Source organism: Xyrauchen texanus, chromosome 22, assembly GCF_025860055.1.
Source record: "Xyrauchen texanus isolate HMW12.3.18 chromosome 22, RBS_HiC_50CHRs, whole genome shotgun sequence".
Classification (NCBI taxonomy): domain Eukaryota; kingdom Metazoa; phylum Chordata; class Actinopteri; order Cypriniformes; family Catostomidae; genus Xyrauchen; species Xyrauchen texanus.
The window spans coordinates 3,771,516-3,797,237 of NC_068297.1; the positions used below are offsets into that span (position 1 = coordinate 3,771,516).

General features: G+C 39.9%; 1 protein-coding gene across 5 annotated transcripts; it reads left to right on the forward strand.

The window, feature by feature from the left end:
* The first annotated feature begins 1,740 nt into the window (after positions 1–1,740).
* shprh (SNF2 histone linker PHD RING helicase) lies at positions 1,741–24,614 on the forward strand. 5 transcript variants are annotated; one of them, XR_007972893.1, is made up of 31 exons: positions 1,741–1,854; positions 2,272–2,853; positions 3,038–3,167; positions 3,718–3,936; positions 4,058–4,136; positions 4,267–4,417; positions 4,553–4,649; positions 4,855–5,108; positions 7,709–8,368; positions 8,705–8,956; positions 9,104–9,182; positions 10,027–10,190; positions 10,536–10,792; positions 10,915–11,036; positions 11,131–11,219; positions 11,484–11,576; positions 11,688–11,795; positions 11,875–12,017; positions 12,117–12,290; positions 14,652–14,714; positions 15,240–15,465; positions 15,736–15,873; positions 15,967–16,068; positions 18,369–18,440; positions 18,533–18,721; positions 18,877–18,969; positions 19,057–19,143; positions 19,887–20,065; positions 20,155–20,235; positions 21,467–22,066; positions 24,355–24,614. XR_007972893.1 is itself a non-coding variant. In XM_052153649.1 (31 exons), the coding sequence occupies exons 2-30, from the start codon at positions 2,281–2,283 to the stop codon at positions 21,561–21,563; spliced, it is 4,971 nt and encodes a 1,656-aa protein (XP_052009609.1). In that variant the 5' UTR covers positions 1,741–1,854; positions 2,272–2,280; the 3' UTR covers positions 21,564–21,600; positions 24,355–24,614. The 5 variants fall into 5 exon arrangements, 4 of the variants coding, with proteins under 4 accessions (XP_052009609.1, XP_052009610.1, XP_052009608.1 ...); XM_052153649.1 differs by having other exon boundaries at positions 21,467–21,600; XM_052153650.1 differs by having other exon boundaries at positions 21,467–21,590.
* The last annotated feature ends 1,108 nt before the right edge of the window (positions 24,615–25,722 follow it).

The following is a 25,722-nucleotide window of genomic DNA, read 5'->3' on the forward strand; positions in this document are numbered from 1 at the left end:
TACTGTTTCATATGTGAACAAATCAGAGTTTGTGAATGAATCATTCACGTCCACTTGCATTGTTTTGACCATGAAAGACTAGGTGATTCAATGACTCATAACTCATAAAAGATGCTCATTTGTTGCCTTCTATTGACTGAACTGTTCTTTGAATGAATGAATTCAACAGACTCGACTCAATGAAAAGAATCAAAATCCCCACCACTAAAAATGACAAAACCAAAATAATAAAGGCAGATGCTATTTATACCCCAGTGCAAATAGTGGCTGATATTATTTGCACCCCAACGCTTGTGCAAGTAATGGTAGATACTAATTGCACCCTGGTGCACATAGTGTCAGATGCTATTTGCACCCATATATAAATACTAACATACAGTATGGGCATCACTGCAGTGTTTATTGTGTTTATTTAGAGTCAGGGTTATGTGAGTCCCACATAAACACTACATTAACCTCTACCCCTAAACCCAACCTTAATCTTACCTTAGAAATAATAACCTTGGTTTTACTACAGTAACCATGATTTCAGGCGGGAACAAGTGCAACTGACAGACCCCGCCTCCGGATCAAACCCTTCTCTGCACTCTCATTCACTGTGACCAAATTGCTGCGATGAAATAAACATTTATATTCATTTGTATCTATTATTTTAAGTAGTAGGCCTATAAGGAAATATTAAGTGTTGAAATAGGAAATCAGATGGGAAAATGAGTGTGTCAAAATGAGAATTCAAACCACGGTCGCTTGGACAACAGTACACATTCACACACAGTCTTTACACCGCACGCCACTGCAGCGACACCTAATGGTTAGTTTGTCATATATTTCACTATTGGTGTGCAAATAGCAGCCCTGTGTGGCATATGCTATTTACACAGGGGTAAAAATAGACACTGTTTCCTATGAGTATTCTACCTCTAGGTGGTTCCCAGGCAGTGTTGCATTTAATGTGATTACAAAGCTACTCTAATTACTTTTACATTTAAATTTAGTGTAACACATTACATTTTTAATTCTTGTAATCAGATTACAGTAACTTTTAATTAATATAATTACTTTTAAGTACATTATTAGCATTACACATGTTTTTTAATAATATTATTTTTAATATTATTATCACCTTTAATGAGTGAGGTCTATAATATAATGAGTAATTTGAGGGAGAAATGTGAGGTACTGAGTGTATGACTTATGTACAACAATGAACATGAAGGAAAAATAAACATTACTTTGAATTAATTGAGAGGAAATGTGTTTTTAGAAAGTAACTTAAAATGAAAGTAATTAGTAATGTGATTACAATGAATTAGTAAAGTAATCTGATTATCATTTAGAGAATTAGTAAAGTAATTACTAATGTGACAACTTGTCCAATTAAGTAATTATTATAGTAATCTGATTATGATTTGAGAAAAGTAATTTGTAATGGATACTATTTTTGAGTAATCTGTCCAACACTGTCCTGTTCCCAGGACGTTGCACGTCTCATTAGAGACTTTTATACACTAAAAAGTAAGGATGTGTGGTTGAAATTTCAATTAAATGATTTTCATCTTTAACCAATAATCATAAACGAATATGATTGGCCCATCTAATTCTAGCGCTGTGAAAAGTAACAACTATCACCACCAAGCCGTCATTCTGATGCCTTGCATGGTGTAAAAATTAGCCCCTTTCGCGCTAGCGCTAGACTAAAGTGTCTTTTGTTTTGGTCCAGACTGACGTCACTTCCGGGATTGTAAATATGGCGGATAAACGCATGAAAATGTCTTGCGGGGTTTCAAGCTTATTAAAGTTATTTTAGGTGGTTACATTGCTGCTGACAAGAGGACATACCAGGGCACACCAAAGGTACGTTTATGACTTATGATAAGGCAGTGTTTTGACAGCCATTCTGGTTTGTGTGAATGAATGGAATATGAATTGCTATACTGTTTGATTATTAATTTACATTGACATTCCGCAAAAAATATTTCAACGTAGTTGAGACAAAAATCGCAAGTATGTATATATGCATATATATAGCTTCCAAGCAATTATGTCAGTGCAGTAACGTCGGTATTACACATCAACTGTTTTTAAACGCTAATGTCGGAAATTATAGCAAGGAGCCTGAAATGTTACAATGTGACTTGCAACAATTTAACTGCAGCATAAAACAGTGCGTGTTGCGCAAAACACATACATTATTGCAGAAAATTGTGTGGCATGCATGTAACGGGTTTTTCTTAATATTTTCAAATGCAAAGTAACAACTTTTGTTTGCAGGTTTCCACTATGAGCAGCAGGAGGAAACGCGCGCCGCCGGTGCGCGTGGACGAGGAGTCCAAAAGGAGACTCAACTGGAATATGCTTGAAGATCGGAAGACTGAAGGAGATCTTGAGGACATTCAGGAGTCATTCCCAGCACCGTCTGACAGCTGTCTGGTTGGACCAGTGCTTGAGAGCAGCCTTGGTGAGGGAGACCAGTTTTTTAAATCTTCTGCAGAAGGGCCATCAGAACAGGAACCAAGTTCCTCCACACAGGATTCTGTTCCAGATACCATAGAACTGAATGTGATGCCTCTGTCTGCTCTGGATCAGGAGTGGAATGCACTGATTGGAGAGTTTACCTTGTATGCAAATATTCCAATTGAGCTTGGAGATGATGCCTTGTGCCTCCAGCAAACAGGTGAGAGACTGAGTTTGAGTTTGAATTGTAATGAGCTGGGTGATAAGGTCAGCAGGGCTCCACTCAGCCCTGTGCCAGTTGATTGTTCCTTTGGTGGATTGCTGTTGGAGGATCTGGATTGGCTACAGAAGAGGAAGATTATTAAATTGTACCACATGGCAGGAGATGGATCTTTGAAGGTGTGTATTCCAAAATAATCATGAATTAGTGATGTACAGCTTGCAAAGTTACTAGACTACATCTGTGTCAATTTTATGTGATCCATTTGTGATCATGGTCATAAATGAGTCTATTTTCCCAAACAATAGCACTCAACATAAACAAATCACTGTGTTTAACATTATCTGTTTATTTATTTTTTAGCTGAAAATTTTTCTTCTTGAGTTGGGGCTGGGCAGACCTGAGTTTCTCAGTGAAGGAAATGGACGCATTAAAAAAGCCAGTCAACTTTTGCAGAAATTAATGGAATTGTTCTACGACTTCATCATCCCTGGTAATCTTTACTCTTTAGCAATGTGTGCAATTGCAAATAAATGTGCCAAATGTTACTTCTTCAGTCAAGGGGTGGTTAAACTGCACTTTGTGCTCCATTCACTCCCATTGAAATGCATTTGAATGCGGGAGACCAGAAACCAGAAGTAACAGGGATTACTTGTATAGCTGGTCAAGACATTAGAAAACTGTTTAGTGGTTCTGTGTCGCAGCTCTGACTCTGGGCTCAGTAGGCCCTATGGTGCAGCTCCATCTCCATCTCTAGCTTAGTAAGTTCAGTGGTGCAGCTCCATTTTTTTGGGCACAGAAAGCCCTGTAATGCAGCTCCATCTCTGGGCTCTGTAGGCCCGATGATGCAGCTCCATTTCTGGGCTCAGTAGGTCATGTGGTGCAGCTCTATCTGTGGGCTGACTTGGCCCATCTCTAGGCACAAAGGTCCCATGGTGCAAGCTTTGCCGTTGGGCTTATTTAGTTCATTAAGGTAAGAATATCCCAATACATTCCTGATCTCTTTTATTCTTTTTTTATTTCTCTTTTTCCTTTTATGATAGAGGTGATGGAGAATGAAGAGGAAGAGTGTGACACTGATTTAGAGCGTCAGAACGTTGAGGAGCTGTATGATTATGTCAGGCACCACCACCAGACAGAGGCAGCGGAGCAGAGCTTTGATGTTCAGCATCCAGGACTCATTCCAGTGCTGAGACCCTATCAGAGCCAGGCGGTCAACTGGATGCTGAGGAGAGAGAAGTATAAAAGCATCAGCTCCCAAGGTATGGACCTTTCTCTAAATAAGTGTTTAGCAATTATTTTGAACATTCCACTAGTATGTGAATTCATAAACAAAAGAGTTTGTTCCATACCAGTTCACTGTTATTTATTTTTCTTGTACAGAGCAACGGTTGCATTTTCTTTGGAGAGAAGTGGTCACAATCTGTGGCAAAAAACTCTTTTACAGTCCTTACACTGGATGGTAAGATTCTTTCTCTACTTAAATTGCTGTTAAGGAGTTTTTAAGAATACCACAATTAAAATATCCCTTTAATTTAACAATTGATCTGCCTTCATGGTCATTGATCTTAATGCCCTGGCCTCTCTCATAGCTTGATCCGAGAGTTTCCCCTGGCTGGAATGGACTGGCCTGGGGGAATTCTTGCTGATGAGATGGGGCTTGGGAAAACCGTGGAAGTACTAGCCCTTATTCTATGTAATACCCGGCAAAACCTGGAGCATGGGGCTCTCACTTTACCTATGGTAGGTTTGCGACAACACTTATCTTGAAATATGTGCCTAATAGTTTGGAGAAAATAAAATGCGGTGAGAATAAAATATATTGTTGCACCATCCAAGAATTGCTCTGTGGTCTCAGTCTTTTTCTGTCATCTCCAGGGGCGATCTGTAAATTATTTTGTCCCTCCACCTCCATTAGAGAGACAAAGAACAATTAAACATGAGGTGAGACCCAAGGAGAAGATCACCTATCCAGGTGAGAATGTTTATGCCTACTTCTGTTGTCCAACAAACTCTTTTCTTTAAATTTAATTTTGGAAATCCTGCCCTCAGTGCTTTGTATAATAACCTTCTGTTACATGAAGTCATGATCCCATCATGTCTAAAAGGAAAAGAAAAAGCTAGGAAGAAGTCTGACAGCATTCATTCTAAATAAATGTGCATTTCCTCTCTCCTTGAAGCTGTTCGTGAGATGCTGTTGACTGCGATTAAAGAAATGAAGGTTGGGAAAGGTGCTTCAGTCAATGCAATTTTAACTTATTTAAGAACCATGTACAAGTACGACACCTTGAAGAACCGGAACCACATAAAAAAAATGCTAACCAAGCTCATTAGTGAGAACATTGTGGAGCAGATCAAAGGGCGAGGGTTAGCAGGATCCTTCAAACTGGGGAAGAACTACAAAGAAAAGAAGAAACCTGCAACTCCTCGAACTGTGTGTAATTTTCACATTTGCTATCTTGAATATTCATACTTTTGTGAATGAAATGGTATATATAGTATATTATACTTTAAATTGGCAGAATAGATCATGCAGTTTTTAAAGAAAGGTTCAGGGTTAGGTTGGGTTAGGTTAAGTTAAGCTCAATCAGCAGCATTTGTGGCATAATGCTGATTACCACAAAAAATCATTTAGACTCGTCACTTGTTAAAGAAAGAAGCTAAAATCACAGTTATAGTTAGGCACTTACAGTGGAAATGAATGGGCCAGTCCATAAATGTTAAAACGTTTCAAAGGTATAGTCACAAGATGTAAACATTATGTGTTTTAATATGATTTTAGTGTGATAAAATGTCTTATTAATCTTATCTGTGTAAATATACATCCAATATTACAACTTCATTGTCATGACGGCTTAATGCTGGTAAACCCTGTAATACGGTAAACGCTGTAACATTGGGAAATCACTGATTTTATCACACCATGATCATGTTAACGTATATAATGTTTATGTCTTGTGGCTATACTTTTGAAAGGGTTTGTAGTTTAACATTTATGAACTGGCCCCAATCACTTTCCTTTAAGTGCCTCACTTTAACTGCGTTTTTTGCACATTTGTTTTTATACACTGGGGGCCAAATGTTTGGAATAATGTACAGATTTTGCTCTTATGGAAAGAAATTGGCATTCAACAGATCAGGAAATTAATAACATGAAAAATTACAATTTGAAAAATATAGCCACAAGCGGCAATCATCGGGGTCCAAGCATATGTGAATAAATAACCAAAATAATCAGAATTGACAGAAATTATCCAGTGAATGCCAAATAATACAAATTGACAGAATAGGTCATGCCAAAGCTAAATTAGTTGAATATTGGGTACCAAAATTTTGAAGCTGTAAAAAGCACAAAGGCATCATAAAATTTAAATAAACTCCATTGGTTGAATCCATATATTTTGACACAAAATTATTCAAGAGATATGGCCCAAAATTTGATTTTGTTTTGTATTGTTTTGTAGTCAAATGAATTAAACCGGAAATCTTTGCAATGTTCTGGTGAACAGTATATGTAATTTGTTACTTGGTAGCTAAGGTAACCCCATCTGGTTGGTAGGCAGTTACCAAGGTGATACTGAAAAGGCTCCTTGCTACCCTAAATCAAATTAACAAAACAGGAAGTCTGTATGATGTTCTGGTGGAGAGATATGTTTTGTTATTTTGTTGCTAGGATAAAGCCATATGGTTGCTAGGCAGTTACCAAAGTGATTCTCAATGGGCTCCTTGCTACCCTGAGTCTAATAAACGAAACAGGAAGTCTCTACGTTGTTCTGGTGAAGAGAAATGTGATCTGTTACTTGCCAAGGCAATTACTAATTTACTAATAAGAAAATTGGAACAAATACAATAGGGTTCCTGTACCTTTGGTGCTTGGAGCCTTACAAATGTTCAAAACTACTTCAAAGAGTTCTAAAAAAAAAATCCTCCACTTGCAGCAATGACAGTTCTGCAGATCCTTGGCATTCTAGCTATCAGTTTGTCCAGATACTCCGTTGACATTTCAGCCCACACTTCCTAGTGCACTTGCCATAAATGTGACTGTCTTGTCGGGCACTTCTCACTCACATTACAGTCTAGCTGATCCCACAAAAGCTCAATGGGTGAAGATCCATAACACTCTTTTCCAATTATCTGTTGTCCAATGTCTGTGTTTCTTTGCCCACTCAAACCATTTCTTTTTGATTTTCTGTTTCATAAGTGTCTTTTTCTTTGCAATTCTTCCCATAATGCACCCCTGAGTCTTCTCTTAACTGTTGTACATGAAACTGGTGTTGAGCGGGTAGAATTCAATGAAGCTGTCAGCGGAGGACATGTGAGGTGTCTATTTCTCAAACTAGAGACTCTGATGTACTTATCCTCTTGTTTAGTTGCACATCTGGTCTTCCACATCTCTTTCTGTGCTTGTTAGAGCCAGTTGTCCTTTGTCTTTGAAGACTGTAGTTACACCTTTGTATGAAATCTGCACTTTTTTGGCAATTTCAAGCATTGTATAGACTTCATTCCTCAAAACAATGATTGACTGATGAGTTTCTAGAGCAAGCTGTTTCTTTTTAGCCATTTTGACCTAATATTGACCTTAAGACATGTCAGTCTATTGCATACTGTGGCAACTCAAAAACAAACACAAAGACAATGTTAAGCTTCGTTTAACAAACCAAATAGCTTTCAGTCGTGTTTGATATAATGGAAAGTGATTTTCTAGTACCATATGAGCAATTTAGCATGATTACTCAAGTATAAGTTGTTGGGGTGACGGCTGCTGGAAATGGGACCTGTCTAGAGGTGTATGTCCTGACTATACTTTGTGATCAGCTGAATTCCACTTTGATGAATTAAAGTACCAATTTCCTTCCGAAACCATAATCTGTACATTATTCCAAACTTTTGGCCCACAGTGTATGTAAACAAGGGATGAGTGGACATAATTTTTTGGGTGATAATCAACATTATTCATTTGAGCTTAACTTGTATAGAACCTGGAACGTTCCTTTTTAATAATATATTTTGTACTTTTTATTTTTATTTTTATAGAAGTCAGTTGAGAACGTCACTCCCAGGAGAACATCTCGTCGGATTTCTGTTCAGGAGAAAGAGATATCAATGACCTCCTACACCACAGCATCAGATTCTGAAGATACAATAGGCAGTGTGGAACCGCCTCTCCTCACAGAGGAACTAAAGTGTGAACCAGATTCCCTTCTGGAGCCTGTGAAACCCAGTGTCCAGAGCAGCACTTACTCTGAGCATCCACAGCTCAAGACGCCGGTAGACATCACTGATAAAGATGAACCCTATCAAGAAACAACAGAAGACAGTGGAAATATCCATATTGAGAGTACAGAATCAGAACTTTACCAAAGTACTCAACCAGAACCAAAAACCCCAACCAGAGCATCTGTCGTCCCATTCAATACACCGGATTACCGCTTCGAGTGCATCTGTGGAGAGCTCGGTCTCGTGGACTATAAGGCTCGGGTCCAGTGCCTGAACTGTCTGCTCTGGCAACATGCTGAGTGTGTTAATTACAAAGAGGAAAACCTGGAAACGACTCCGTTCTATTGCCCTCACTGCCTGGTAGCCATGACCCCTGTGTCTACTGGTGCCACACTAATCATCTCTCCCAGCTCCATTTGCCACCAGTGGGTTGATGAAATTAACCGGCACATTCACACTTCCTCCCTCAGAGTGCTGGTAAGGAGCAACCAGATATCTACTACTTCTATTTAGTCATACTCATTAGTTCTAGGGACTTTGATTCTACTAACTTCAAAAGAATTTGCTGATTCATTTAGTGACTCCTACATGATATCTTGAATGAAGTTTGGCTGTACGCTTTATCTTTACTCCAGTAGGTTTAAGTCTCATTCAGCATAGTTTAGTCCTTAAATCCTCCCAACTACTATTAAAGCTGACCAAATTTAGTTTTGAGTCTGACATCATGAAATCAGTCCAACCAAATTCTTTCCCAATTACCATGAAGTCGCCAAAAACCTTGAGTTTCAAGCTGTATCAAACCATTCTTTTCAGGTGTATCAGGGTGTGAAGAGACACGGTTTTATTCAGCCCCACATTCTTGCAGAGCAAGATGTGGTCATCACCACTTATGACGTGTTGCGCACTGAGCTCAATTACGTCGACATCCCCCACAGCAATAGCAAAGATGGCCGACGATTCCGCAACCAGAAGCGCTACATGGCCATACCCAGCCCTCTAGTAGCTGTGGAGTGGTGGCGCGTTTGTTTGGATGAAGCTCAGATGGTGGAGTGCACCACAGCCAAGGTGATCAAATCATTATTACAGCATAGAAATATTTAACATGTTTGCCTCTCAGAGATTGCACAGCCAGAGAATAGCTTCATTTGGAGCCAATGAAAAGGCAAGGAAGTAAATGATTACTATTAGAAATTCAATCTCTCTTTTTTTCAGGCTGCAGAAATGGCTTTGCGTCTCACATCTGTTAATCGTTGGTGTGTCAGTGGAACACCTGTGCAGAGAGGTTTGGAAGGTGAGAAAGCTGGAATACATTTTTATCTCGCTAAAAATATATTTGAAATTTCTCAGCCTTATGCTAATATTAATCTTGATGTTTGTGTATTTGTTCTGAAAAGGCTTGTTTTTATTCTTTATTTATTTTCTAATCCACTTTTCATCTAAGCCATTGTTGCCAAGGAGACATGCAGTGGTGGTGGCGTAGTGGGCTAAAGCACATAACTGGTAATCAGAAGGTCACTGGTTCGATCCCCACAGCCACCACCATTGTGTCCTTGAGCAAGGCACTTAACTCCCTGTTGCTCTGGTGGGATTGTCCCTGTAATAAGTGCACTGTAAGACACTTTGGATAAAAGCGTCTGCCAAATGCATAAATGTAAATGTACTAAGTAGTAACTATGCTATGCAGTACAAATTTGTATATTCCATGCTGTTTTTTCAGTAAATTAACATCTGAGATTGATATTCAATCATTTTAATTTATAGAATGTCAAACAAAATGGTAATGAACAGCAACATTTACATATGTAACATAATAATATTTATATATATTTTTAACATTTTAATTAATGTAACTGGCCTATGGCGCAGTCTTTAGGAAAAGCTCAGGCTTTCATTGCCAAATAATATTTTTATATATTTATATATAATTGCATATAATAACACATCAAAATAATTTGGAATATATCAAAATATTCTGTATATCTCCCAACCCTACTCTAAAGCTTGATTGTGCAAATATATGTAGTGCTGGAACACTAGAAAGACAACCCCATATAACCAGAAATGACATTGTTTATGATTTTAATGTTTTTATTTGCCTATTTTAATTTAATATGTTTTTTTATGAAATCTTTTAGATTTGTATGGTCTTGTCCTGTTCTTGGGTGTTGATCCTTACTGGGTTAAGTATTGGTGGGAACAGTTACTCTATCGCCCGTACCGCCATGGCAATACGGGACCGCTGTACAGTGTCATTGGTCAACTACTGTGGCGATCTGCCAAAAAAGATGTCATTGATCAGGTTAGTGGTTAACTTCCAAAACAATTTCCTTACACACTAAAAACTAAATAATAATAAAAAGTCAGAATTTTTGTCTTGTTTACAAGTTAAAATATCGAAACATCATTGAAATCTTTACTTGAAAAGCAAATTGACATATTACAACTTTTTTACGGATTTTAGAGAAATATAACAAAATTTGGGGAGGTTTATGGTTCAGACATTTTGTCATTTTGCTTCTCAGATAAATGTCTTGTTTTCATAAAGTTTTTATATTTTTACTGGAAAACAGTACAGAGTAATAAAATTATTACAAGGTAATCAGACTCCCATCAATGTCTTCATTTGATGGCATGTGCTTTGCAGATCCAAATTCCTCCTCAAGCAGAAGAGATCCACTGGCTCAACTTCTCCCCAGTAGAAGGACACTTTTACCATCGCCAGCATGAGGTTTGCTCCCAGGATGCTCTTCTCAAGCTAAGGAAGATTTCTGATTGGTCGCTGAAGCTGGGCAGTTTGGACAGACGTACTGTCACCACTATACTATACCCGCTTCTGCGACTACGCCAGGCCTGCTGCCATCCGCAAGCCGTAAGGGGGGAATTCCTGCCTTTCCAGAAAAGGTGGGTTCCTTACTGATTCCTAGAAAGATTCCTAAAGGGCACAGATGTTTGAATAAGTGATCGGTTGTTTGGGAAATTAAGTACTCTGGTTCATTTTGTCCAAACTGCTTTTCCTATTGAAGCACAATGACTATGGAGGAGTTATTGAAGTCCCTGCAGAAGAAGTGTCGTGTGGAGTGTGAAGAGGCTCACAGGCAGCTGGTGTGTGCTCTTAATGGTCTGGCTGGAATCCATATCATCAGAGGTACTAACCAGTAAACACCTGTTTATTCACCTGTAGATATGCTGGCAGCTGTGGACATTTGTAAATATGTAACATCATTTCCTGTCTGCTTAAGTTGAGTTTGTAGATGCAGCAGAGATGTACAGAGAAGTGTTACGATCATCTGAAGAACATAAAGCAAGACTGAAAACTGATTCCCTTCAGGTAAAGAATTGCAGTTCAATTTCAGTTAATTTCTACTTAAGTTTAATTCCAGTAAAATTCAATTCCACTTAATTTCAAGTCCATATTTAAGTCCAGTTCTAATTTAATTCCAGTACCAATTCTAGTTACAATTCCAATTTGAATTAAATATTTTCCCTCTTCAAATCAGTTCAAATTGTATTTCTTTTTTTGTAAACACTCTTTAAATGAACACTCACTCACAGTCTTTCTTTGGCTTTTAACATGTCTTGGCTGAAAATATAGAGGCTTCACGCTACCCACAATCTGATGGAACTTCTAAGCGCTAAGCATCCCGGGATACCTCCAACCCTGAGAGATGACAGTCTAAAAGAAGAGGTTGGTATAATCACTCAAGCCCACAAGACACCTATGTTACATGCAGTATTTTTTTAATCAGTATGTGGGTTTGGCTTGCAAATTAGTTCTGGTTCTTTGTGTTCTACTAAGGCTGAACAGCTAAAGCAACATTACATGGCCAAGGTGAACTCGGAGGTTTCAGAAGCACATCAGAACCTACAACCTGTTCTTCAACACATTAAAGAGCTAAAACGCAAGGTAAAATCTTTTAATTATTATTTTAATTTTTAAATAAAATGTTTTCTTACATTTTTAACAATTGTGTAACGTGCCTTAGGTAAACCTCCGCTCCCCCTGGTGGCTGGACGTCATACAGCAGGCGATGCAGTACTCCATGGACGATGACCTCATCAGTCGCATCCAAAATGAGCTGACCTGCAGTTATAAACAACAAGCCAACAAGCTCTCATTAGCAGACAAGTAAACCAGCTTCCATTCCTTTTTGAATTGCGGATTAGTAATTTTTTAGCATGGACATGGGTATTGTTGCACATATTTAATGAAATCTCTCATATGAAGGTTTCGAGATGCCCGTGGGCTTCAGTTTCTGCTCAGCACTCAAATGGACGATTTGCTGAAATCGCAGAAAACCGTCCAGGATGCTGTTAAGAAGCTAGAGGGGCCACCGTCGCAACAAGTCATCGAGGAGACGACACTTTGCCACCTGCGGCCCGTTCGTGTGCCACTGAACAAGTAAAATCTTTTCAAAGTTCAAAGGTGAAGCGTGTCATTTCTATTACACTAGCGCCACCAAATGGAACTGCAGAATTTATTGACTGTTTAAACATAAATTTCAAGAGGCCCTATTATGCTTTTTGGGATTTTACCTTTCCTTTATGGGGCTTTTCCACTGCACAGTACAACTCGACTCAACTCGACTTTTTGGGGGTTTTCCACTGTGGATAGTACCTGGTACCTGATACATTTTTTAGTACGACCTCGGTCGAGGTTCCAAGCGAGCCGAGCCGATACTAAATGTGACGTCAAAATCCTGCAGATCACTGATCGGTGAGGGAGAATCGTCACTACCAGCATCACTGGATTTCCGACACATGACATCAACCCGCTAGTTTTAGCATTAGAAACAGTGATAACAGTATCATTTGTTCACGCGACTTTCGAATTGTGAAAAAATAAATGGCTGTGCACAAAACCACGGCGTGGCCAATAAACGAGGTGCAGACGGTCCACTCGTTAGCGATGAGCGAAACGATAAAGTCTCTCGGGAAGTGTCTCAGCTGTTGGCCACACACGGCTACCACCGGACCTCTCAACAGTGTAGGGAAAAGTTAAAAAGCTTAAAAGTGACTACAGAACCATCAAGGAAAATTGGAAGTGGTTCGACGCTGTCTAAACCGGCGAGCAATGGGAGGGAGAGTTCCCTGGACTCTAGCCACGATGGAGGATGGTACGTTTTGTTATATCACCCTGCAGCTATTGCCTGGTTGCCCACTAAAGCTAAGCAGGGTTGAGCCTGGCCAGTACCTGGATGGGAGACCTCCTGGGGAAAACCAAGGTTGCTGCTGGAAGTGGTATTAGGGAGGCCAGCAGGGGGTGCTCACCCTATGGTCTGTGTGGGTCCTAATGCCCCAGTATAGTGACGGGGACACTATACTGTAAAAAAGCACCGTCTTTCGGATGGGACGTTAAACTGAGGTCTTGACTCTCTGTGGTCATTAAAAATCCCTAGGGCACTTTCTCGTAAAGAGTAGGGGTTTAACCCCGGTGTCCTAGCCAAATTCCCCCATTGGCCCCTATCTATCATGGCCTCCTAATAATCTCCATGCCTGAATTGGCTACATCACTCTACCATCTCCTCTCCACCAATAGCTGGTGTGTGGTGTGTGGTGGGTGTTCTGGCGCACTATGGCTGCCGTCACATCATCCAGGTGGATGCTGCACACCGGTGGTGGTTGAGGAGATTCCCCCTATACAACGTAAAGCGCTTTGAGTTTGAGAAAAGCGCTATTTAAATGTAAGTTGTTGTTGTTGTTGTTGTTGTTATGTTCACTCTATTCTCTGCTTGAAAGCTTCACTTTATTTAGTTGACCAGCTACTAGAAGTTTGCTTCTAAAACAACCAGCCCAATTTAACTGTTACACTTGTGTAAAATCACCATGCAACAACTGCTTCATGCAGCACAATGAGCTAGTAGCTAACAGCTAAACAAAACATGTTATTGTATTGGTCAGTTTGTGTCGGGTTTAAGATGATGTCACGGCAGTAGATGTGGCGCAACTATGACGATCAGCCTATAATCCCACCCACATTGAGAGGCACTAAACTGCATTGGAAATGCAAGCTCAGTAACTTGCAGTGGAAAAGTGCCATTAGTGTGTAATATAGCTGTTTGTGCATGTAAAGGGTCTGCAGAGATACAAAGCACAAAGTCCATGCCAAAGGGAGTTATTCTCTCCCACAGACAACACTGCTCCTGAATTGCCTGCCATTACTTCCTTGACTTGGATATGTCACTATGTAACGCATTTACATAATGCCCACCTAAGGGCTACTTCGGTTATGGTAAGGGGCATTTCCGACACGCTCTTAAGCTGTTGACCAATCAGAGCAGACTGGACTTTTCAAAAAGGGGGGCTTTAAAGAGACAAGAGCTACAACAGAGGGTGAAAAGAGGTGCTGCAGCAATGGACAGTATGAGAAAAATAATGTGTTTTTTGAACATTAAACATGTAAATCTATTCTAGTAAACCCCCAAAATAAAATCATGAACCTGTAAATGAGCATAATGTGGGCTCTTTAAAACATTTCAACAAGCCAACGGAGACTGCGTTATTATTTTTCTCATAATTTCAATATAATAAAGAAGGCAAGTTACAATGACTATCACGTTATCTCAAGAAATAAAAAAAATTAATAATAATGCTTGCCGTCCCTGAGACTGTGTGTGTGTTTGGAAACATTATTGATATTTTGTTAGAAGAAGCTAGTGTCACAGAAATGACTCTCTTCTCCTTTAAATCTCATACTTACAAATGATTGTAGTTGTTTTTCTTTTGAATTTAACATTTGTTTGTTTATTTATTTGTTCTTTAGCTGTGTATTTTGCAAAGCGGATGAACTTTTTACAGACTACGAATCAAAACTATTCTCTCACACGTAAGTTATAAAACACCCTGGATAGTGTGATAGTTGTAGGGATAGCTCCACTTAAAATGAAAGTTCTGTCATCACCCACTCACCCGCATGTCATTCCAAACCTCTCCGCGGAACACCAAATGATAAGTTTAGCAGAATGTTTGAGCTGCTCTCTCAAAAGTGGATAGGGACCAAGGCTTGTGAAGCTAGAAATGCATCATAAGTAGTCGGTATGAAACGTACGCTAGATTCCAAATGTTCTTAATCCATACAAAATCATTTTGAGAGGACCAAACTGAAATTTAAGTCTTTATTGCCTATAAAGCTTATTTGAAAATCTGGCTTGACAGCTGTGGTCATATATCACTTTTATTGTATGGAAAAGAGCAGCTTTTATGTTCTAATTCTAATAAATGACTTTGTTGTTCCACGGAAGAAAGAAATGTAAATTAGGACAATATTTTCATTTTAGGGGAACTATATCTTTAAAAGTTTACACATAGATAAAAATAAAGGCTCACAGACAACTGTCTGTGTTCTGGGCAGGGTGAAGGGGCAGACGGCCTTCTTTGAGGAGATGATTGAAGATGAGGATGGGCTGGTCGATGACAGACTCCCCACGACCAGTCGAGGTCTCTGGGCTGCCAGCGAGACAGAACGAGCCCTTAAAGCCACCCTGTCCTTCGCCAAGATCCGGCGCATGGAGTCTGGTCTCATAGAGGAGGGAAACACATTTATGGAGCTCTTTGAGTCCTGGAAAAAAGAATATAAGGTTTGGGACCATTTGTTGTCTTATTAGAATAGAAGAATCTTTATTTATTACGACATAGTCGGAATCTGTTTCTGCATATCACCATACACTGAAGTGAGAGTTTCCCCAAAAATTATGTCATCATTTCCAGCCCTCATGTTGTTCTAAACCCGAAAAGCAAAATGGATTAAGATATACTATGTAAAATGGTGCCATGGACTTTACAGTGACTGTCCCCATGAAGAACAGAGGATTGCATGACAAATACTAAAGATTCTTATGTCCCGCCAGCTGCTGCATGAGTACTGGATGTCGCTACGAGATCATGTGTCAGCCATCGATGAACTAGGTATGGCCACTGAAAGGATGCGTGTACGATTACCTGATGAACCAAAACCAAAAGTTCTGCATATCATAGAACCACACGAGGTAATGAAAACGCAAAGTGCCCCAACAGCTAAAATATGATTTGTGATTTACACCAAGTGAAGTACGAAAATATGTATGTTTGTCTTTGAACAGGTGGAACAGAACCGAATAAAGCTCTTGAATGATAGGGCAGTGGCTAAATCACAACTACAGAAGAAACTTGGCCAGTTTCTCTATCTCAACAATCTGGAGAAGGTAAAGCATGCCATCTTTCCCAATTAAAATGGGCAATATTCTACTTTTGTAATGTTTTGTAACTCAATGGGGCGCGTGTTAAGTCGTGCGTAGATTGCGGAGAGTAGCATGAGTCTCCACATGCTGGGAGTCTCCGCGGTGTCATGCACAACGAGCCACGTGATAAGATGCACGGTCTCTGAAGCAGAGGCAATTGAGACTTGTCAAGACAAACTTTAAAGTCGGTCTAAAAGATTAACACCAATTAAAGAAAGAAAACAAGGCAAGAGACAGTTAAGGCGTGGTCACATTTACCTTTGCAAGGCGAAATTCCACAGGTGAAATAGTCATCGCAATGGGAATCCATGCGTTCGTGAATTTCGTGCAATGGATTTCCGATTGAATTACAATCGGAATCCTTGCGGATTTTGCGTGGAGTTCAAGTTTGGTAAAGCAATAGGAAATTGCTTGGATTTTGCAGTGACCTCTGTGTGGGCGGCGCTTCATACACAGCTACACTGAAAATTCACAATGGACAATTTCGTCATTTTAGCATTGAGTTTCTTTTTACTTCACTCTCACAGAAAATAAAGTGCAGCATTAAAAAGGGGCTGCATGGCAATTCATTTTTTGCTGGTTTCACACACGTGCAATGTCTGCCCACACCTTCTTCGCCTGTGGAATTTAGCCATGAAAAGGTTAGTGTGACCGCACCTTTAAAGCAGATTAAAGGATTTGTTTACATTAGAAGTTTTGACAGTTGGAGTTTTAATAGTTTTGGTCCATTTGAACATTCTGTTGAAGGTGCTGTAAGAGGGCCTGTGTAGCTCAGCGAGTAACGACGCTGACTACCACCCCTGGAGTCGCAAGTCTGAATCCAAGGGCATGCTGAGTGACTCCAGCCAGGTCTCCTAAGCAACCAAATTGGCCCGGTTGCTAGGGAAGTTAGAGTCACATGGGGTAACCTCCTCGTGGTAATGATTAGTGGTTCTCACCCTCAATGGGGCGCGTGTTAAGTTGTGCGTGGATCGCGGAGAGTAGCATGGGTCTCCACATGCTGGGAGTCTCCGTGGTGTCATGCACAACGAGCCACATGATAAGATGTGCGGATTGATGGTCTCAGAAGCAGAGGCAACTGAGACTTGTCCTCTGCCACCCGGATTGAGGTGAGTAACCGCGCCACCATGAGGATGAGGAGTTATGGGAATTGGGCATTCCAATTTGGAGAGAAAAATGTGGGAGATATATATATCTTTCCCAATTAATATATATATAAATGTAAAGGTGCTGTAAGCTATTTTAGCTTTCTAGACTTGACAACACTGAGATGTTACGTTAGCCACGCCCCTCTATCCAAATCCCGCCCTCCAAAGATAACATTTTGACTGAAACCTAGCAATTGGGCAGCATTGTGTGTTCCTAAATCTGTACAATAGCAGCACAAAAGAACCCTCAACTCACAAATATTATAATTCTCAAAAGGGCATTAAGGCTCAATGATCCACTAAAACTACAACACTATGAGAACACGTGAAATGATTGACAGGCAGAAAGCGTCAGAGGCCGCGGCCTGTGGACACATTTTTGTTTGGTGTTCACAGAGTCTGGAGCTGCCACAGAGACAGGAGAGATTGATATTTTTCAGGGAGTAGGACTTTTTTGCATATCCATCCATCCATCCATCCATCATCAACCGCTTATCCTGTGTACAGGGTCGCGGGGGTCTGGAGCCTATCCCAGCTAACATTGGGCGAAAGGCGGGGGACACCCTGGACAGGTCGCCAGTCCATCGCAGTTTTTGCATATCTTAACATGAAAAAAAATTGCTTACTGCACCTTTAATGCAAGTCAATGGGATTTGGGTGATATTTAATCGCTCGCTGTGCAAAAAGCATAACTCTGATCAGTTAGAAAAGACAAAGCAACAGGAGTCAGAACAGTCTGAAGGTCTGTGCCAAGTTTAGTGGATGTAGCTTCAGCTTGAAAGCTCTAGGAGTAACACTTTTGTTGTTTTTTCAAGCCAACATAATGACTCGTGTTATGATTAGCCAACCAATTTGAATGTAAAATGTGCAATTATGCTGAAGTCTACCAGGTTGCTGAATACTAAGTAGAGTTGATATGTGCTCAAAGTTATGTCAATACCATGCTGAATTAGCCTGTGTGGACTGTGCATTAAACTCCTTTTTTGTTATATCAAATATATGGCATTTAACCCCATTAACCTGTAGTATTTCTATAAATGCTTCCTGTGGGTGCATATTGATAAATTAAACTGTCCTACTTGATGATGTAGTTAATGTTTTAATCAATTGTTTCAGTCACAGGACATGTCCACAGGCGATCTGAATCCAGAACCATGCCCTATCTGCGCTCGCCCACTGGGTCAGGAGGTAAAGAATAAAACTCTACAGAAAATACAAGTTTGTAGGATGCATTTATGTTACTCTCGATGTGACCTGTGCCTTTTTTTTTTTTTTGCCAGTGGGCCGTACTGACATGTGGACACTGTTTCTGTAACGAGTGTATTTCCATCATCGTGGAGCAGTACAGTGTCGGTAATCGACGTAGGGCTATAAAGTGCGCCATATGCCGACAAACCACATCACATTCAGAGATCTCGTATGTCTTCACCACTCAGAGCACAGACCAGGGAGAGGACATCCCTGTGAAGGTGAAGTCCTGACTTATTTACAGCTAGTAAATTCAATTTTTTGGACAACTTTTCACTCAAATTCTTGTACTATCGGGACAGTTTCAGGTAGGTCATATATGATTTATGGAATGACGCCATGAATGAACGCCCTCTGTAATCTCTTTAACTTGTAGGGTAGCCACTCCACGAAGGTCGAAGCAGTGGTTCGGGTCCTCAAGAAAATCCAGATGACCAACCCGGGAGTCAAGTCTCTTGTGTTCTCCACGGTAACGCTCTCATTAAATGAGTTACTACATCAAACTCCAGACTACAGCTCTTGACCTTTGCCCTCACGTTTATTCCTCGTCTCTCAGTGGCAGGGAGTCCTGGACATCATTGCAAAAGCCCTTTTCGACAATAACATGGAGTTTGCACAGATCAACGGCATTCACAAATTTCAGGTTTGTTTCATGATAGAAAATTTAATATAAGCAACACTTTGGGCCATTATGAAAGTTTAACAGATGGTGGTAATTTTCCCTTTCCTTTCTGTGATTTAATATATTTTTATTAAATTAATAGTTAATTCTTATTTCTGTTGTAGCCATTTTATAAAAACAATAATCCACTTGAGACTTGGTTACAGTGTTTTTACTACGGTTAAGGGTGTTTTATACATGCCACTTCATGTGATTTCTGCTGAACACCCCTTACCCATGGTAAAATCACTGTAATGCATGACTTCTCACAGCTTATTGCTTTAATATAGATATATAATAATTATATATTATATACAGGTATGCTAATGCTAATGCAGTATTTAATTGATAATGTATTGAAATGGCATGGTTGCAATATTTAAAATACAACCATGTCAGCTTATTTTTTATCCAAGCAACAAGCATGCATTGTTATTTATTAAATATCCCATTGGGAGCATACATTAAGTGTGTGAGCCTCTTATATAGTTGATACCATTTTTGGACTCAGCACCTCACAGAACATGTTTTTGTGTACATATGTTCATAGAAACACATTAGAAAAGCAATAAGTCAATGGAGGGTTCATGAATCACCCCCACTGGGATTTAAACCTTCAAACATTGGGTTATCAGTCCAGATCTCTTTAACCATCTTTAAGCCATGCTGACACCTTTTTACTTATAATTTGAATTAAGTTAATAATTGGTGCATTCCTTTGTTAGGAGAACCTGAGTGCTTTCAAATACGAAGAGAAGATCAACATACTACTGCTGCCACTGCACACGGGTTCAAACGGCCTGAACATCATTGAAGCTACACACGTGCTGCTGGTGGAGCCCATTCTAAACCCCGCCCATGAGCTTCAAGCCATTGGAAGAGTGCACCGGATTGGCCAGACCAAGTGAGCATCAGCCCACTCGTTTGTGTTAGAATCGAGCCTGTGTCACATTCACAAGTGCTGATTTGAATTCATTCTCTTCCATTTTACAGACCCACATTTGTTCATCGTTTTCTGATAAAGTCCACCATTGAGGAGCGAATGCAAGCCATGCTAAAAACGGCAGAAAAAAGGTACGTTTCTGGCTCAAAAGGAAGGAATTTTAAATGAAGCCCATGAAATCAAAATTTGAGTTTTATGGTTTTTTGTCTATGTTTGTTAGCTTTAAAGTTATAGTTCACCCAAAAATGAGAAATTATCAAATTATTTACGCACCCTCATGATATCCCAGGTGTGTATGACTGACTGACTTCAGCTGAACACATTTGAAAGAAATTTGAATAATATCTCAGCTCAGTAGGTCCTTAAAATGCAAGTGGATGGTGATCAGACTTTTGAAGCTCAAAAAATCACAAAGGCAGCATAAATGTCATCGATACGACTCCAGCGGTTACATACATCATCATAGGAAAGATTTTTCATGGGTCTTTAAATAATTGGCATATTAATAAATCGATTGATTCCGTTATTAATTAACATCATTTCAATGAATTAATTGATTCATTCATTCATTCAATGATTTAAGGAATAGGTCACCCAAAAATGAAAGTCCCCTCATCATTTACTCACCCTCATGCCATCCCAGCCTCATGCCATCCCAGATGTGTATGCCTTTCTTTCTTCTGCAGAACATAAAAGAAGATTTTTTTTTTAAATAATTTATCAGCTCTGTAGGTCCATACAATGCAAGTGAATGGTGACCAGAACTTTGAAGGTCCAAAAAGGACATGAAGGACAGCGTAAATATAATCAATAAGACTCCAGGGGTTTAATCCATGTCTTATGAAGCGATATGATAGGTGTAGGTGGAAACAGATCAATATTGAAGTCAATCATACACTTCTGTGATGGCATGAGGGCGAGTAAATGATGAAAGAATTTTTATTTTTGGTTAAACTATCCTTTGATTAGCATATCAAGTCAATTGATTAATTGGTAACACTTTTTCAACAAGGTTGTATTCGTTATCATTTGTAACTTATTTTTGGGTAGTGATGAGTTCTACATATATTAATACATTTTTAACATTAAAAGTAGGATTTGTTTACATTAGTTAATGCATTGTGAACTAACATGAACTACTGTACTGTAATACAAATTGTAAATATAAATTAACATTAGCCAAAATTAATAAACGCAGCAAAAATATTGTTAATTTGTTAGTTCATGATACCTATTGCGTTAACTAAAGTTAACGAAAACCTTTATGTAAAGTGTTACAGATTAGTTAAATTTTTATTCGATTGACATTATTTGTACATGTCTTCTGTTGATTTGCAACTTTAAAACTAACATTTTCTTCAGTCACAGCTCCACACCCATGAAGCATTCGGAGGCCTCTGTATTTACAGTAGCAGACCTGGCTGAGCTGTTCACTGAAGACGGCGAGGCTCTTGAGTAAACTCTGATACTGCACACAACTAAGCCTGTCAGTGATGGTGAACACTACAATAATACCAGCTGCAACACTCTAGCACTCTTATATGTTTGCTTTACACATTCCCCTTTTTACAGTATATGATCTATTCCATGGTGCAATTTATACATTATACTAAATGTGGAAAAGAAAATTAGTTAATGTACCAAAAAACAGTGCTGTATCCATGTTTTATCTAGAATGTTTCATTGATTTGTTTTCCAGTCTGTAATTTTTATTAACATCTTTTATGAGCATATTGAATTATGTTTTAATGGTGAAGTGATCTGTATGTAAAAATCTGAATACTTTTCTAATATTGTACGTGCTGTATATTGGATTGGTTTTAATATAAACACCCTGTCAGGATCACAGAGTGATCCGCTTGCTTTTCTCTTGTATGTCTCTGTGAATTCCCTCACCTCCTGTGTTTTTCATTTTCATTTTGATAGGAGCCACATGACGGCCCTCATAGCTGATTCACTCAGGTCTGATTATCGTGGCCGCTCGTATATATCAGCTGCACCTGTCTCTTCTTACCCTTTTTGATTTCTCTCTCCTCTTGTGTTGTTTGCCTTGCTCAGTTGACTTTTTTTTTTTTTCCTGTCATTCGTGTGTTTTGTCAGTTGTGTTTTTGTCTTTGCTCTCAGACCCTGTTGGAGCTTCTTTGTTTCACAACACGTCATTAATTGGACTGCCCCCTAAACTGGTCAAGTTCCTGACTAAGGGTTTCACATGAAATCTGTATTTTTTGGACTCTGTGCTCCACTGCCGACCAGCATCCTACTGTGATATTATTCTGTTTTATTTGTTTGTTTTTTCCCTTGAACGTCTGTTTTTCATTAAAAACGTATTATTCACTCACCTCTACTTTTGAGTCTTCTGATATCCTGAAAGAACAATTCGACCATAATGGTCTCAGTGGAGGAATCATCATTGAATTTGGCAGTGGAGCTTTAAGACACTTTACTGGGGTGGCATGAAGAACAAATAGCTGAAGCCACACAAGTTGTAGATGCATTGACCACTCAGATCACCGACATCACCTACCAGCTCCATGGACTCTGGTTGGACCGGGACTCATTTCTATCCATTGCTGCCATTACAGTCACCACGGCCGCCCATTTGACCGCTCCACCTCCCTCTGCACCAGAACCGCAAGAAAATCCTCCCGTTATTCTGGTGAGCCCTCTACATGTCGTTCATTTCTTTCTCGATGCTCTGTGGTATTTTCACTTCAGCCTGTCCCGGTCTCTTCGGAGAGTGCTAAAGTCGCTTATGTCAAAACCTTGCTGGATGAGCAGGCTCGCCAGTGGGCTACCACAGGTTCTTTTCATCTCTTCCTATGCACTTATTACAGGGACAATCCCCCGGAGCAACCTGGAGTTAAGGGCCTTTCTCAAGGGCCCAACAGTGGCATCTTGGTGGTGCTGGGGCTTGAACCCCTGACCTTCTGGTCAGTAACCCTGAGCCTCCACAAAGAAGAATTTTCTGTGGTCCACGGCAGCGCAGGCCGCTATTTCTTCGGGCACTTAGATTTTTCCCTTTGCTACCGTCCCGGCTCTTAAAATCTCAAGCAGGTCGTTGTTTCACATCAGTCTGCTGTCATAGACATATGACATCCTGTCTTCAGATGTTGTGGTGGGGGCCATCGTCTGGGGCATCGAGGGGCATGCTAGGGAGGCTCTTGCCAGTGTCGAGGTGCCCGAGGGTGCCCAGGCAGTCTGCTGTTTGTTCCTGACTCGGCCCGGACTGCCGCTCTCCAGTGGGGTCAAGTTGACGTGTCACCCGGGAGTCAGGAGGAAGCTGGCTGCCATTCGCCAGCGGTTTTGGTGGCCTGCCATGGTGGAGGACATCCGTCGGTTCTTTCTCGTCAGGGGATTGGTCTGTCCTCATAATAAATCTGGCAACAAGCAACCAATTGGTCTGCTCCAATCTCTTCACCACAAAGGAGACCACACCTGGGTGGTAGACCACGTTTTCTGGCTACATGGATTGCCAGTAGACGTGGTCTCTGACAGGGGGCCCCAGTTCATATCAAAATTTTGGTGGAGTTCTGTAGTTAGATTGACACCTCCGTCAGTTTGTCATCAGGCTTTTATCCCCAGACCAACGGGTAGACCGACGGTAGTGTAACTCAGACTTCCGGTTCCCCTGCGGAGGGTTCATCACATGTTTCATATTTCCCATATTAAACATGTTTGTCAAAGTTCCCTTAACCCTCCTGTGTCTTCTCCTCCCCATCTTGTTGACGGTTCCCCTGTGTATATACTGTCAGGAGGCTGCTGGATGCCCGGGGACGCTGTTTCAATATCTGGTGGCGCTCCTAGAGGCCTCCCCTCTAGGGGGTACTGTCAGGAGCCCTGAGTTATCCACTTTTCTCTTGTCTCTCTCAGTGAATTCCCTCAACTCGTGTGTTTGTTTTCGTTTTGTTTTGACTGGTGCCACGTGAAAGCCGTGCCCTCGCAGCTGATTTGCTCAGGTCTGATTATCACAGCTGCTCATTTATCAGCCAGTCTGTCCTTACCCTCTTGATTTCTCTCCCTACTTTAGCTCCCCTTTGTTTGCTGTCTGATGTCGAATTGTCCTGTGCCGTTTGCCTTGCTCAGTTGACCAGTTTTTTTGCTCTGTCAGTCATGTGTTTTGTCAGTATTGTTTTTGTTCTCAGACCCTGTTGGAGTTTATCATTGTTTCATGATGCTAGTCGTTAATTGAACTGCCTCCTGAACAGTGTTCCTGATTAAAGATTTTGTTTGGAACTCTCTTTATTTTTCAGACTCTGTGCTCCACTGCGGACCAGCATCCTACAGTGATATTTTTTTTTTTTTTCCTGAACCTCTGTTTTTACATAAAGAATTATTATTCAGTCACCTCTGCTTTTGAGTCTTCTGATATCCTGACACACCCATGTGATTTTAGCATTTATGCGATTTGTCTTATCACAAATGTTTTATAAGAAACCCACAGTAATATCACATGAATCATGATTTGTAAATCTGTGCTGTAAAGTTGTTCAAAATAAATGGAAAAAATAACTATTTGTGACGTTCTATGAAGGAATTACACTCTTGTCCTGATTTCTTTTGTACTATAGTCTATTTTGGTTTTATGGTTTAAAACCAATTTTGTCCCATTATGCTTGGGATGCAATTGTTTGACTTTATAGCACAAATCTTTGTCCCGAGTGTCTTCCGTTCAATCGCTCATTCATTGGACTGTCTGCGGAAAGTTGTAGCGGACCATTTAAAACATTTTAGCTAGTGCTATTTGCAAGACAAAAGACATGTGATTCAATGTCCGTAAAACTCACTAGTAAAGGAGCACTTGTAAAATGTAAAACCAGAAAGTAAAAGGAAAAAAGAGCACGTTCTTTGTGAAAGAAGTAAAACACTTTTTTGATTTTTGTGAAATATAGTGTTTTATTATTATATTTATTTTTAACTGAATATCTCAAGAAAATAAAAACTCCTTAAGAGATGTGAACAGAGAGAAATTTAACCAATAAACATTCTCTCTTCACTAATGTTAGTGCCATTAATTAAATGTTTCAGTTTACATGTGTATCTCAAAAGGTGTCCCTTTGAAAAGGGAAATACATCTTGAATTCAAGTTTTCAACCATTAATTTCAATGGCATCATTTCTTGTTTTAAATTGTTCTTATTTTAAATTAATCTAAATAATTTTAAGATCTCCCTCACAAGGTTAAATGCCTGGACTCTCCTTCTGTCCAGTCTTAAAGTAACCAGATCCATGGCAGAGGTGTCCGTGAACTGCCCATGACTCAGTGTGGCGGGGTTTCTTTTCAAGCTAGTCATTGGGGTTCCCGAAACAGTAAAGCCTTTGCCATGCTTTTTAAAAACCCATATAAACAAAAGAGTCTTAATAAAACCAGACACCATCCCTGTACCTCCATTCCCTTTGCGTGACAAACAAACTCCTTGTCGACCAACACACAAAGACAGTTTATTGTGCTGTCTGCTAAGTGGGTTGTCAGTAGTATTTATTTTTTATTATTATTATTTTTTTCAGCTTTTGTCTGAAATCTAGTAGGACGTTATTACCTTGGACTGCCCCCAACTTGTCCTATTCATGTGTGGAATCTCATTGTTGGTGTGGACATCATTCAAGCTGGTGTTCAAAGCT

What these genes read in the sequence shown, in the direction of transcription:
- shprh (XM_052153648.1), top strand. Translation starts at nt 2,281, where the DNA reads ATGAGCAGCAGGAGGAAACGCGCGCCGCCGGTGCGCGTGGACGAGGAG. An exon ending in TACAGTCCTTACACTGGATG is followed by an intron (nt 4,137 to 4,266) that starts GTAAGATTCTTT and finishes CCTCTCTCATAG; the next exon opens with CTTGATCCGAGAGTTTCCCC. An exon ending in ACGGCATTCACAAATTTCAG is followed by an intron (nt 19,144 to 19,886) that starts GTTTGTTTCATG and finishes TTCCTTTGTTAG; the next exon opens with GAGAACCTGAGTGCTTTCAA.